Source organism: Armigeres subalbatus, chromosome 3, assembly GCF_024139115.2.
Source record: "Armigeres subalbatus isolate Guangzhou_Male chromosome 3, GZ_Asu_2, whole genome shotgun sequence".
In the NCBI taxonomy this organism is placed as follows: Eukaryota; Metazoa; Arthropoda; class Insecta; order Diptera; family Culicidae; genus Armigeres; species Armigeres subalbatus.
Genome location: NC_085141.1, coordinates 13,794,103 through 13,808,522, shown reverse-complemented (window position 1 = coordinate 13,808,522; position 14,420 = coordinate 13,794,103). Strand labels below are relative to the sequence as shown.

The 14,420-nt window shown below is 43.6% G+C and overlaps 1 protein-coding gene across 2 annotated transcripts in view; it reads left to right on the top strand.

The window, feature by feature from the left end:
- The first annotated feature begins 3,253 nt into the window (after positions 1–3,253).
- LOC134226236 (ubiquitin-associated domain-containing protein 1) overlaps positions 3,254–14,420 on the top strand; it is a 29,817-nt gene continuing 18,650 nt past the window's right edge. Inside the window, exon 1 of one of the 2 annotated variants that reach the window (XM_062706860.1) lies at positions 3,254–3,991. In XM_062706860.1, the coding sequence (XP_062562844.1) occupies positions 3,714–3,991 (278 nt within the window). In that variant the 5' untranslated portion in view covers positions 3,254–3,713. Of the gene's footprint in view, positions 3,992–4,014; positions 4,242–14,420 lie in introns of those variants that run through there. The other variant, XM_062706862.1, reaches the window with a different exon arrangement.

Genomic DNA, 14,420 nt, shown 5'->3' with positions numbered 1-14,420 from the left:
AGCAAGGATCCGAGGTAGACGAATTCCTCGACCACCTCGAAGATATCCCCGTCTATCGTAACACTGTTTCCCAGGCGAGCCCTGTCGCGCTCGGCTCCGCCCACAAGCATGTACTTTGTCTTTGACGTATTCACCACCAGTCAAACTTTTGTTGCTTCACGTTTAAGGCGGGTGTACAGTTCTGCCACCTGTGCAAATGTGCGCTGCATAGTATTTTAGATATGTCCAAATTAGATAATTCTAAATTCTTCAAATTGATATACCATGTAAACTGGTTTCAATACAACCGATGGTGTTCATATACTACCGTGAATCGCATATCTGTCCCATATGAATAGGAATCCCAGCAAATATGGGACAAATATGCGATTCACGGCAGTATAGGCCTTTAGAAGCCACGCAATTTATAATTCAAATATGTGCAAAAACGATGATCTTCGTTCACAAAATCATTCCGGTGTTCAAACCAAACCAAAGTCAACTACGCTCGGTACAAAATCGATAGCGACTGGTTTATGACTTGGAAATTATCGAATAAGCCGTTCTAAGTTCTGAAAAAAAAAATGTTAAGACCAAATAGCTCACCAATAACGTTAGGTATGGACGGTTTGGACAAATCTAGATCGTAAATCATGCGCATGATTTAATTCTCCAAGTCAATTTAAAGTTCAGGTCAGACAAATTGATCTACCAAGTCAACTGGGCTCAATGCAAAGCCAATAGCAACCCATTTATAAATTAATACAACTTATTTTTCGCTGTGATAGAAGCCGATGAGTCATCTGCACTTCTACGAGAAATCACTGGGATGTTGTGCCTTTTTCAGTAAACATGCACACAAAAAAAAAATCATTAATTATAAAATTAGGTCATTTGGTGCTAGGTGCTAGAAGGTGTCATGTGGACTATCGTATGTAGCAGCTTGGGTTCGATTTCCAATCATCATTGGCATCTTTAAAAACGGTGTTTGGCGGCGACGGCGAAGAATAAACCACGAGCTTACCCAACTTACTACGATCCCAAAATCTACGATGAAAGTACACGATGGGCAGGACATGTTGCAAGAATGCCGGATAGCAACACTCCATAAATGGTGTTCACTTCATTTTCGGCTGCGGCAGGGAGCGCAGTGAGCTAGGTGGTCAGACCAGGTGCAAAACCACTTGGCGAGTGTGGGGCGCAGCTTTGGTTCGGAGAGAGGACACGAAAAGCATATTGAAGCGTCACATTTTTGATAACTTGTTATTTGTTTAGATGTAAACTAATAGAATGAATGTTTTACCTTGTCATAATGCAAATTGGTACTATTCCACCGCTTCATAGGTATATTCAGTGTTTCGTACTTGACTCGCCCGCCTTGAAACCGGATCACGCTAGTAAGAATTCTCGGTGCGAATCTCGTTCGACAATTCGGTTTATGCCATGCGTAGCCCGCATCTTGCACGCAATAATTCTTCATTCTGCTTACTATTGCGATATTTTAGAACGGTGCATATTTCAAGTTTAATGAAAAGCATTTTTTTTACATATGGGGTCTCAACTTTTTTTCATTGGCATTACATCCCCTAATGAAACATTGCCACCTGACAGCTTAGTGTTTATTTAGCACTTCCACAGTTGTTAATTGCGAGGTTTCTAGGCCAAGTACCATTTTTGTATTCGTATATCATAACACGACGATACTTTTATGCCCAGGGAAGTAAAGACAATTTCCAACCCGAAAATTTTCTTGGCCAGTTCGGAAATCAAACCCAGCGACCTTCAGCATGGTCTTTTGCTTTGTAGCCGCGCATCTTACTGCCAGAGATGGATCTGAACACGAGAACGCGTGTTCGTGTTCAAAACGTTTTGAACACTGCACACTGTTCAAGAGCACTGACCTAACTTAGCAACTTGTATCCTAGGAAAACAAATTCAAGTGACGGCATGCTACACATTTTTCGACTAGTAATGGAACACGTGGGCGGGCATCCAACAGATAGAAATCAAGCATGCTCGTATGTTTTCGCATAGTTCTAAATCTAAGGAATCTTAGTTACTATGATCGTTTTGCTTGCGTACCGACCCAGTGTACACTGAACTGTGTTCAGAGTTCAAAACTAAGAAAGAACACCAAGGCACGCTCTTGGCTCATGTTCTGTTCAGGATGCATCTCTGCTTACTGCATGGCTAAGGAAGGCCCCAACATTCAGGTGCAATTGTGCCAGAACACATTGCAAGAAGCTGCAAACTAAGCAGAACCGTATACTGAAAATGAAGATGGACCTCGACTCCTTCTATCCTACAGATGACCTTCACAGAATTGCTGGAGTTGACCTCATTGATGACTGGTTTGTACAGGTGGGTGGCACGACGCCATGTTTTTGCAGCCAACATCTCAGTGTAAAATTCATGATAGTATGTGTTTTGTTTACAAGCATCACATTTGATTCTCATTAGGATACAGAACTGTCAGTGGGATACGGTCGCGTAATGTTGGCTGCAAAACAAACCTATTGTGTGAGATAGGGATGCCACCGGGCTGGGTTTCAACGGCTAATGCTCAAGTTTCTGAATATTTGCTTTGAATATCATATTGCAAAATATGTTTTAGTTTGTTATGTGATATTCAGTTAAGTTTATCTTTTCTTTTATTTGTGATTTTTCCTTTAATGTTTATAAAATTGTTTAAAATTCCAAAATATTTCTAATTATAGAATACTGTTACTGAGGAAAGGACCAAACCTCAGTCAAAGAAATCAAATCAAACTAAGTAGGGGGAATGACGGCTTTGGCAGGTTTTGTTCTATTATTGGCAGGGGGATTTTTTATGACTGACTAGGCTCAAATTTGGCCTAAGCATTCTTTGCATACCAAAGAATATTGTGGCCAAATTTCATAAAATTTGGTCGACAAAAACCCCCTGCCAATAATAGAACAAAACCTGCCAAAGCCGTCTTTCCCCCTATATAAAAACTAAATAAAATAAATGTAGGTAATAGTGTTAATTACTAATATTTATTGCTAGTCCAAATTCGTTATCTTGTGACAAGTAAAGACGTTATATTGGACAAGCTCCAAAAAGTTCAGTTAATTTTATTAATATGATAACGAGAAAATCATACGTTTACTGTAATTTTCATTTATATAGACAAACTTGTATACAAGAATGGAAGGAAAATTCACCACTCAATGTTCCGCCTGTCGTCCTGCGCTGATCCCAGTTCTCTCTCTTGTCCAGAAAAAAACTGTCAGCATCAATATGACAGTCGTTTGTTTTGCATGTAGATAAACTTAGGTGCTATGCATAATGCTCTTGCTCTATACTTTCTAAACATCTTCATTTTCGTGTCAGTACAGTTTGATGCGCGGATGACACAAACTTCGTTTTTTTCCGTCGAGTATTTCTGAAATAATCATAATAATCATTACGATTTTTAGGATACAGACCTCAAATGATTGCATATGTGAATACTCTTTCAATTTGTTGAAATAGGCCTAAGGTGGGAGGAACAAACAGTGCGTACGAAATTGTAGTGGTTCCCAGAAGCGCAGGTGAAAATTGATTTATAATGTAATTTTACCATCAACGAGAAGAGCCCAAGTTTTCGCTTCCGGTGGGATTTGCTATGGAACATTTACATATGACCTATTTAGGGTACATCGAATGAGTAGTTTTTGTGGCTGCTGCAGTAGAGTAGTAGCTAGAAGAGTGTCAGCCCAAATCGTCAATAATGATTCCTTGGATGCGAGAGAAGATTGCCGAGCGGAAGGCCCGTTGGCAGCAGTCCAGAAAACAACGTGACGCTTCCGGGACAACTGCTGGCACTGCAGGAGAAACGGGTTCTATGGGCAGTGCAAGCAGCTCATCAGTTGCAACAACTGCCTCATCATCTTCTCCAGCTGGATCAAGTTACCGCGGAAGTCCCTCAAGAACGTCTCGACTATCGTCCAAGCATCATCATCATCATCGCTTCCAACAACCGCAGCAGGCTACTGCTGATCGATCCAAGTAAGTTTTATTCTATTCGTGTTTGTTTGTTTGTCGCAGTCGCATGGTTTTATGGTCATTTTTTACTGTCACTAATGGCTGATGTTTCTGAATTCATTCATAAATAAGTGATGAAGCGAATTCGTAAATTCATAGCAACTCGTTGTGCACCTCAGCTTTCATCGGTTTTCAATCGTGTCTATAGGATAGATCGAGACCGCCCTACCATGGCGGAGGGGGGTGGTTCCAGTCTATTCCCATCGTGTCCAAGGTGAGCATGACCGGTTATCATCATTTAATTGATTGCAAAAAGAAAACACTTCATTGGCTCAACTATTAGTAATACAAATTGTCTTTCTTGTACGTTGCCGACACATTCTTATGTGGATTGGTACATATTGACTATTTGAATTTAGCAATGCAATGTCATTGATCTAAAATCTCAGATCTAAACCATTAAATAATAAAACATAGGGTAAGGTTGGTCAGTGCCGTTTTTGGGCATCATATACATATTTTAAAGCCTTTGTTAGAAGAATAATTTTATTCTACCTTATTGTCACTCGATTTAAGGATAAATTTTGATTTGGTAGAGTATGGCAAATTTTAATACTTTTCAGCTATGTTTCTTATGCAAAATATACTTTCTATAAAACGTGTAATATCGTCGAACAGTTTGAAATTCAAACATTTTCGGTATGTAAGGTAGTGAAAGTATCATACTTTATGTTGATGATGCTGTATTGACTGCTGTGAAATAAATAAATTTAAACAATCACTGAATAGGAACATGGAACGTTTTAACGCTAGTCCAGCAGGTTAAATTGGCACAAATTGCCAATGAGGCACGTCGCATGAATCTTGAGAACCTGGGACTGAGTGAAGTACTTTGGCCAAAATTTGAAGAACACAGACCGCCGTCGGACAAGTTTTGCTATACTGTGGTTTACGAGGTGAACACGCTCCCCGGCATCGCGGAGTTGGCTTTCTACTAAGCGCTCGATCACACTCTGCGCTTATGAAGTTGAAACCTATAAGTGAAAGGATAATCGTTGCCAGATTTAGAACACGGGTCCGAAACCTTACTATAATCCAATGTTATGCGCCAACCGATGCTGGCGATCTGCAAGACAAAGAGAACTTCTACAGTCAACTCAATGCCGTCGTAGATAGAATTCCGAAGGGTTATATCAAGATCTGTTTGGGCGACTTCAATGTGAAGATCGACAACTCGAACTATGAGTGCATAATGGGACGCCATGGTCTCAGAGAAATGAGCGAAAACGGAGAGCTGTTCCCAGATTTTTATGGTAATAACGACATGATGATCGGGGGATCGCTCTTTCCTCATCGACCGGTTCACAAGGTCACGTGGGCCTCCCGTGACGGCTTTACAGAAAATCAAATCGACCACATCTGCATCAGCCTAAAATGGAAACGAAGTCGTCTTGATGTACGGAATAAACATAGTGCCGATATCGCGTCTGATCATCACCTCCTCATCGGAGATATACACCTGCGCATTGCGCGGATTCGTCGGCAGAAGGAGGGAGTTGGACGACGGTTCAACACACGCCGACTGGAAGATACCATGGTGAAACGATCAAAAACCAGAAGAGCCAGAGTCTTAGCCCGTCAACGATACTCGGCTCTGGAGAAGGAAGTAAAACGCTCATGTCGACGGGACAAACGAGCGTGGGCGGAGTCTCTGGCCGACGAAGGAGAGAGACGCATCAACCGGGGACATTCGCCTCCACTACGATATCTCACAACGCTTGAGCGGGTCGAAGATGAATGCAACGATCCCTGTGAAAAACGCGAATGATCAGTTATTGACCATGAAATCGAGTAAAACCCCATGACATCCACTCAACTTTTGCATCGTATATTTCGTGATATCTGGGACACCGCAACTTTTCAGGTCGACTGGATGCAAGGTATCTAAGTGAAGATTCCCAAAAAGGGTGACCTGACTGTATGCAATAACTGGCGAGGCATTATGTTGCTGTGTACCGTTCTCAAAGTTCTATGCAAAGTAATCCTAGCCCGGATTCAGGAGAAGTTTGATGCGACTCTCCGGCGGCAGTAGGCCGGATTCTGTGCCGGAAGATCCTGTGTGAACCATATTGTCACGCTCCGTATCGTTCTGGAGTAGGTCAACGAATTCCAAGAGTCCCTTTACTAAGCATTCATTGGACTACGAAAAAGCTTTCGACCGGCTCATTCACGAGAATATGTGGGGCCTGTAGGGCGCCCTGAAACGCAAGGGGGTTCCTGAGAAAATAATCGGTCTCATAGAGAGTGCTGCACAATGGGGTCTTGGCCGACCATATCCGGGTCGTAGCTGGTGTGAGGGAAGGATGTATTCTATCACCGTTACTGTTCCTCATCGTAATCGACGAGATTCTGGTAGGTGCGATTGACCGTGCACCAAACCGCAGGCTGATATGGCAGCCTATAACCATGGAGCACCTAAACGACTTCGAATTGGTTGATGACGTTGCACTCCTCGGCGCTCTGATATGCAGAGTAAGCTGAACGACCTTGCCGAGCGCTTCTCTTCGGCAGGTTTAGTCATCAACGTCAACAAAACCAAATCGTTGGATGTTAACACGGTGACCTCTTCCAGTTTCACAGTAGCCGGGTAATCAGATGTTGAAAGTTTCCAATATCTTGGTAGCCGAATGTCGTCAGACGGCTGTACCAAGATCGACATAGGCACGGATCAAGAAAGCAAGGGGTGCCTTGCAAGTTTAAGAATTATCTGGAAAGACAGGCAGATAAGTGAACGCACCAAAATACGAAATACGCACGAATGGCCAGCATTTTTCGAGACGTCGAATGTCCGTTCATCTTCCGGTGTTGCAAGAGTGTTCTTGGGTGGCTTGTATCTGGAACAGTGGATGAAACCGTTACAGTGTGCACAGTACGTTCTTTTCAAGCAGTTACCTTTCGAGACATGGACTTGATCCACATTCTGCAGCAATTTTGGGCAGTTGATAACCAGTCGAGTGAACCGGAGCCGAAGAACAACGAATGAGAGATGCATTTTTTGGAAGGTATGTGGTATGTGACTAGATTTTACCAGCAGGAGCGAAGATTAAACAAGAATCCACAGTTGAAGAAGCTTTATTCGGACTTCATTAACGAATATCTTGTGTTGGGTCATTGTTGAGTGCTGGATTATCCGTTGTGTGATGATGAAACCGGCTACTACATGCCCCATCATTGTGTGCCTCGTCCGGAAAGCTTAAGGTGAAGGTGGGTTGAGTACCAAAACAAAGCTTTGATAGTATTGGTACAATAAAAACATTCATATACTGTAGTAGTATTGGTGTCGTATTTATAAAAAAACAAAGAATATTAGTAGGGTGGTTCAAAAAACGACCCAGCACCACCACGCTCACTTGATTCCGTCCTATGCTCCGAGTGTCCTCAAAAAACCGATTTGAACGAAAACTAGTTGAGCGCAAGCCGGTTCAAGTTTGTATGAAAACTAGTATGGGAAACTAAACTTTTTATTCCATTGGCTACGGCGCCTCCCCTCCAAGCGCTGGCGAAAAGAGAACCCACATAGCTGAAAGCAACATTCCAGAGACTTCAGTGAACGAAAACCGCATCGCAGGAAAGATCCATTGATGACGTAACGCAAATATAGCATTTTATAACCCACTCACCCTTATGTCACACTTTTCGTATGAAGTATCTGCCCCTGGTACGATAGTGTAGACTAGACTAAAGTATCTGCTAGGGCTGTGACGATGTAGCATTTATCGATAATATCGATATCGGATTAATAAAATATCGATATCGTTTCGATATCGAATTTTGGATATCGATATCGGGTCCGATATCCGATAATGAATACGAAGCTCAGAAATATATATATATGTTTTTAACATTTTGATCCTAGAGAGCAAAAATGTGTTATGCAACAAATAATCAACGATTGCATGATGTAATTTAAGCTACTCAACGTTTTAAAAAGTCACACTATCAACATTGTGCAAATAAAAATAATATTTATGCTTTCAGAATCATGGCTGGTACGTATTTCGATTAACATGCGCCCTAACAATGGAACCACTGCAACTTGAGGCAGAAATTTCACAGCAGCTTGAAGAGAAATTATTTCCCTTTTCAATATGGAAAAAATATTGCTACTCATAGTTTCACTTATATTAGAAAATATCCATACACATTTATATTATTTTCCGAGAACCTTTTTCAGAATAACGATATATAACAGGGCATTGCTGTAAATCTAATTTCATATGTAACCGGTATAGGCCTTTAACTCAAGACTAGTTTACAGTACGGTACACATCTTATTGGGGCATGTTTATAATAACGAATAGATGTCCCAAGGGACTATCCCAGCCGTAGAAAGCGATCTATACACACCTTCAAAATCTGAACTCAATAATAGTTGTATTATGATAAAGAGTAGATAAAAAGGAAACGTCATATATGCATTCCCAGTAAAAATTAAATGTTTGAACTTTGTAAAGATACTTTTTATCAAATTACAAGCTTCAAAACCCTTGTATTTTGGACTCAGAAGAAGTTCAGTTTAGTTCAGAAGTCATGTTTTAACACTGCTTGTGATAGAAAAGGTTACAGACATCATCAAATAAAGTCATATCGGCGATATTATCGAGTCAATTATCGACGATATCGGATTTTGAAATATCGGTTATCGTATCGATAATTTCAACCCGATATTTATCGATATTATCGGATATATCGATATCGTCACAGCCCTAGTATCTGCCCCTGGTGCGATAGATATCACAGACAAATTCTGGGTATTTTGTTGAATTGCACGTTTCACTGCGGTGGCCGTGCACCGCAGTGTTTACATTCGCTCCGCGATCAGTTTTTAATCGTTTTTCTCTGGCAAAACTAGCAGTTTATACGTTTATATATTTATAAGTTTTCGGTTCAAATAAGTGACTGATTTCAAAAAGTGGTGTTTCATTTGCATTCTATCAACATTTCGGGCTGCTCATGTGCGGAGCAGTGAGTAAAAACTTGATTTTTCCAATGCCCTTTGAGAAGAAGTGAAGTGCAGTGATGAACCCACCAAATCGCGAACGGCTGCTGATTTATGCTACAATTCGAGCCGGAATACATAGGATTCATTGAAGAAACATGTTCATAATCACGGGAAGTAAGGAAATATGCTGTGAACAGGTTAGTAATTTGAATATTAAACTTTTGTTCGATGCATTCGAATGTTGGTGGGAGAGGAGTGCGGGAGGTGTGGGGTTGGCCCGTGGAAGGTCCGGTGCCATATTGGCTGCCATCGTGGTACTCTTCCAACTATGTCCTTAACAACACGATTGAGAGTTGCGTTTGACGCGTCATCGAAGAGTGCCTCAGAACATTCTCTTAATGACTTGTTGATGGTAGGACCTCCAGTCCAGGACAACTTTTTCAACATCGTGCTACGTTTTCGTCTATACAGTTACGCATTTTCAGCGGATGTGTTGAAAATGTACCGGATGGTAGATATGCATCCGAACGATACCAAATATCAAAGGATTTTGTGGCGTGAAGATTCGTCTAAGCCGTTGAAGGAACTTGAATTATCGATGATAGCCTACGGAACAGCAGCTGCTCCGTTTCTGGCAACACGATCCCTAAACCAGCTGGCCAAAAATAAGAAGGGATGTTTCCCGGAAGCCAGCAAAGTTGTGAAGAAGAGCGTATATGTTGATGAGCATCGACACAGAAAAAATAACAGTTACAGAACGATTTTATTGCGATGCTTTGTCGTTGTGGCTTCCAGGTGTGCAAATGACGCTGATTGTTTTACGTTCCGAGTTAATCGTGGAATCGTGAAGACTGTGGTGTTAAAGTTACGAAGAGACATAAAGTAATGTCAGACATTGCTCGTCTTTTCGACACGCTGAGACTGTTCACCCCAATTATTGTGATTGCAAAAATGGCGATGCAAGATTTGTGGAGAAGCGGGTTGGACTGGGATGACGGATTGTCACAGCAATTGGATGAGTGGAATAAAGGGAAAAATGAACTTCCTGATGTTGGTAAAATGAAGATTCCGAGTCTTGTTACTGTCAGTGGAATTTTCCGGCTTCTCTGGAAGTCTCGAGTTGCCCTAATCAAGGAAACCAAACGCCAATCATCGGATGAGTCAAGCCCAGCAGAGTTGACCACGATTAGAATTATGTGTCGCAGGTATTGAAGGCCATTGATATTGAAGTGGATCGTGTAGTATTATGGTCAGATTCACAGATCGTGCTTAGGTGATTGATCATATGAAGGCTGAAACACTAGTTTTTGTTCGAAATCGAGTATCACAAATCTGGGAACTAATGAAATATGTACCGACAACTGTGAATACATCTCTAATCTAATATCTCGTGTACCCATCGTAGTTAGCTGAATGCAAATTGTCCTTTATTACTGCAATCCGTGGAAGGTGAAAATTTTCCGTTGCTTTGTGCCACTGCAGAGTTCAGAACTCTGTTCTGCTAGTTCTGCAGAAGCGGTGGTTGAAATCGCTGTTGAAAAAAAAATCGAAAAAATGTTTTGGATCTGATTTTGAAATTTAGTAAGCTAGCTAGAAAGATCCAGCTGGATCCAGGCTGCTTAAACAGGGATGAATGAAAGCACGAATCAAGGGATACATTGCCTTATTTGTTTGTATGTCTACAAAGGCGATACATATCAAGCTTGTGACGTCAATGACTACAGATTCTTTTCTTGCTGCGCTACAACGTTTTGTGGGTAGATAAGGACAGGTGGCCAAATTGTTTTCCCATAATGGGAAAAACTTTATTGGCGTAAATTTACAACTGAAGGGGCTATTTGAGATGTCGACTTTGTAATTGTTGCAGAGAAACCTGATTGACTTCTGCCAAGTAAGGCTCGATGCCCACGTAGCGTCATTTCAACGCAGAGTGCACGTGGCGTCAAAAAGACGCAGGTGTGCACCGGGAAAAAGCGGTAACGCAGCGTCACCACGCCGATGCACACCAGCGTTATTTTAACGCTGCGTGAACGTCGCGTAGAAAAACCGCTACGTGGGCATCGGCCCTAAAGGGCTTAACGTGGAGCTTCAACCCTCCCAAAGCGCCTCACCAAGGAGGATTATGAGGGGCCGGGGACCATCTCTATCGCACGCTAAATGAAACGTACCTTACATATGAGGAAAAGAACACGTTATTGATTCAAATTGAATGTGTTTTGAGCTCACGACCTTTGTGCGAGCAATCTGATGATCCGCATGACTACCAAGCATTACTTACTTACTTACTTATGGATCCTGTACACCTCCGGTGGTGCAAAGGGCCGACTTGAAAGATCTCCATCCTGAGCGATGCCCGGCTATCGCTTTAACCTGTTGCCAGGTTAGATTTCGGTCGACTTCTTTTATTTCTTTATTGAGGCTTCGCCGCCATGAGCCTCTGGGTCTGCCTCTGCTGCGATGTCCCGCTGGGTTCCAGTCTAATGCTTGCTTACAGATTTCGTTTCCGCCCCTACGTAGAGTGTGGCCGACCCAGCCCCACTTCCGATCCCGAATTTCTGTTGTTATCGGCCTCTGGTGACAACGACGATGGAGCTCGTTGTTTGAGATCCAGTTGTGAGGCCACCAGGCCCGAATTATATACCGCAGGCATCTGTTAATGAACACCTGCAGCCGTTGAGTGTTCTCCACTGATACACACCATGTTTCGCTAGCGTATAACAGCACAGATTTCACGTTAGAGTTGAAAATTCGTATTTTGGTGCGTTCACTTATCTGCCTGTTTTTCCAGATATTTCTTAAACTCGCAAAGGCAGCCCTTGCTTTCTTGATCCGTGCGCCTATGTCGATCTTGGTACCGCCGTCTGACGCCATTTGGCTACCAAGATATTGGAAGCTTTCAACATTCTCCACTGGTTGCCCGGCTACTGTGAAACTGGAAGGAGTCACCGTGTTTACATCCAACGATTTGGTTTTGTTGACGTTGATGACTAAACCTGCCGAGGAGGAGCGATCGGCAAGGTCGTTGAGCTTACTCTGCATATCAGAGCGCCGTTGCGCGAGGAGTGCAACGTCATCCGCCAATTCGAAGTCGTTTAGGTGCTCCATGGTTATAGGCTGCCATAACAGCCCGCGGTTTGGTTCACGGTCAATCGCATCTACCAGAATCTCATCGATTACGATGAGGAACAGTAACGGTGATAGAATACATCCTTGCCTCACACCAGCTACGACCCGGATAGGGTCGGACAGGACCCCATTGTGCAGCACTCTACACGAAAAGGCCTCGTACTGTGCTTCGATGAGGCCGATGATTTTTTCAGGAACCCTTGCGTCTCAGGGCGCCCCACATATTCTCGTGATTGAGACGGTCGAAAGCTTTTTCGTAGTCAATGAATACCAAGTAAAGGGACTCTTGGAATTCGTTAACCTGCTCCAAAATGATGCGGAGCGTGACAATATGGTCCACACAGGATCTTCCGGCACGGAATCCGGCTTGCTGCCGCCGGAGAGTCGCATCGATCTTCTCCTGAATCCGGGCTAGGATAATTTTGCACAGAACTTTGAGAACGGTACACAGCAACATAATGCCTCGCCAGTTATCGCATACAGTCAGGTCACCCTTTTGGGCACCTTCACTAAGATACCTTGCATCCAGTCGACCGGGAAAGTTGCGGTGTCCCAGATATTACGAAATAAACGATGCAGTAGTTGAGCGGATGTCATGGGGTCAGCTTTGAGCATCTCGGCTGATATGCGATCGACCCCTGGGGCTTTATTCGATTTCATGCTTTGGATGGCTGTTTGAATCTCTAGCAGTGATGGAGCTTCGGTATTGACACGTGTTATACGTCGGATCCTAGGCAGATCATGCCGAGGTGGTGATGGCCTGGTTGGCACTTGAAAAGTTGTTCGAAGTGCTCGAACCAGCGTTTCAGCTGGTCAGTTGGGTCGGTCAATAACTGATCATTCGCGTCTTTCACAGGCATCGTTGCATTTATCTTCGCCCCGCTTAAGCGTCGTGAGATATCGTAGAGGAGGCGAATGTCCCCGGTTGCGGCGGCTCTCTCTCCTTCGTCGGCCAGAGAGTCTGCCCACGCTCGCTTGTCCCGTCGACATGAGCGTTTTACTTCCTTCTCAAGAGCCGTGTATCGTTGACGGGCTAAGACTTTGGCTCCTCTGGTTTTCGATCGCTCTATCGCGGCTTTGGCTTCTCTTCGCTCCTCTATCTTCCTCCAGGTCTCATCGGTGATCCATTGTTTTCTCTGGGTGCGTAGTTCGCCCAGATTGTTCTCGCTGGTGGCGATGAAGGCATTCTTGATGGCGGTCCATTGGTCTTCCACGCTGCCACCTTCCGGAATATCTGCAGCACGCGTCTCCAGTTCTTCAACGAAGGACCGTTTCACCGTGGCATCTTCCAGTCGGCGTGTGTTGAATCGTCGTCCAACTCTTTCCTCCTGCCGACGAATCCGCGCAATGCGCAGGCGTATTTCGCCGATGAGGAGGTGATGATCAGATGCGATATCGGCACTACGTTTATTCCGTACATCAAGAAGGCTCCGTTTCCATTTTCGGCTGATGCAGATGTGGTCGATTTGATTTTCTGTAAAGCCGTCACGGGAGACCCACGTGACCTTGTAAACCGGTCGATGAGGGGAGAGCGATCCCATGTCGTTATTACCACAAAATTCTGCGAACAGCTCTCCGTTTTTGCTCATTTCTCCGAGACCATGGCGTCCCATAATGCGCTCATGGTTCGAGTTGTCGGATCCGATTTTCGCATTGAAGTCGCCCAAACAGATCTTGATATCACCCTTCGAATTTCTATCTACGACGGCATTGAGTTGACTGTAGAAGTTCTCTTTGTCTTGCAGATCGGCAGCATCGGTTGGCGCATAACATTGGATTATAGTAAGGTTTCGGACCCGTGTTCTAAATCTGGCAACGATTATCCTTTCACTTATAGGTTCCCACTTCATAAGCGCAGAGTGTGCCTGAGCGCTTAGTAGGAAGCCAACTCCGCGATGCCGGGGAGCGTGTTCACCTCGTAAACCAGAGTATAGCAGAACTTGTCCCGACGGCGTTCTGTGTTCTCCAAAGTTTGGCCAACGGACTTCACTCAGTCCCAGGATCTCAAGCTTCATGCGGCGTGCCTCATTGGCAAGTTGTGCCAATTTACCCTGCTGGGCTAGGGTTAAAACGTTCCATGTTCCTATTCGTGTCCGTTGTTTCGCGCTAAGAGTCGTCGCCGTAAAATCAGTCCGTATTCTTTCATTATCGGATTCTCGAACTACCAAGCATTGACCCCTGATAATTTCTTAATCGAACGTGAACTAACAGCCGTCGCTGATCTTATGTACGATAACGTGAAGGAACATGCTCTATCTCGAAAGCAATTGACTTAGAAGCGGAAGCAGTCGTTCTGGAAAAGGTGGAGCAACGACTATTTGACGG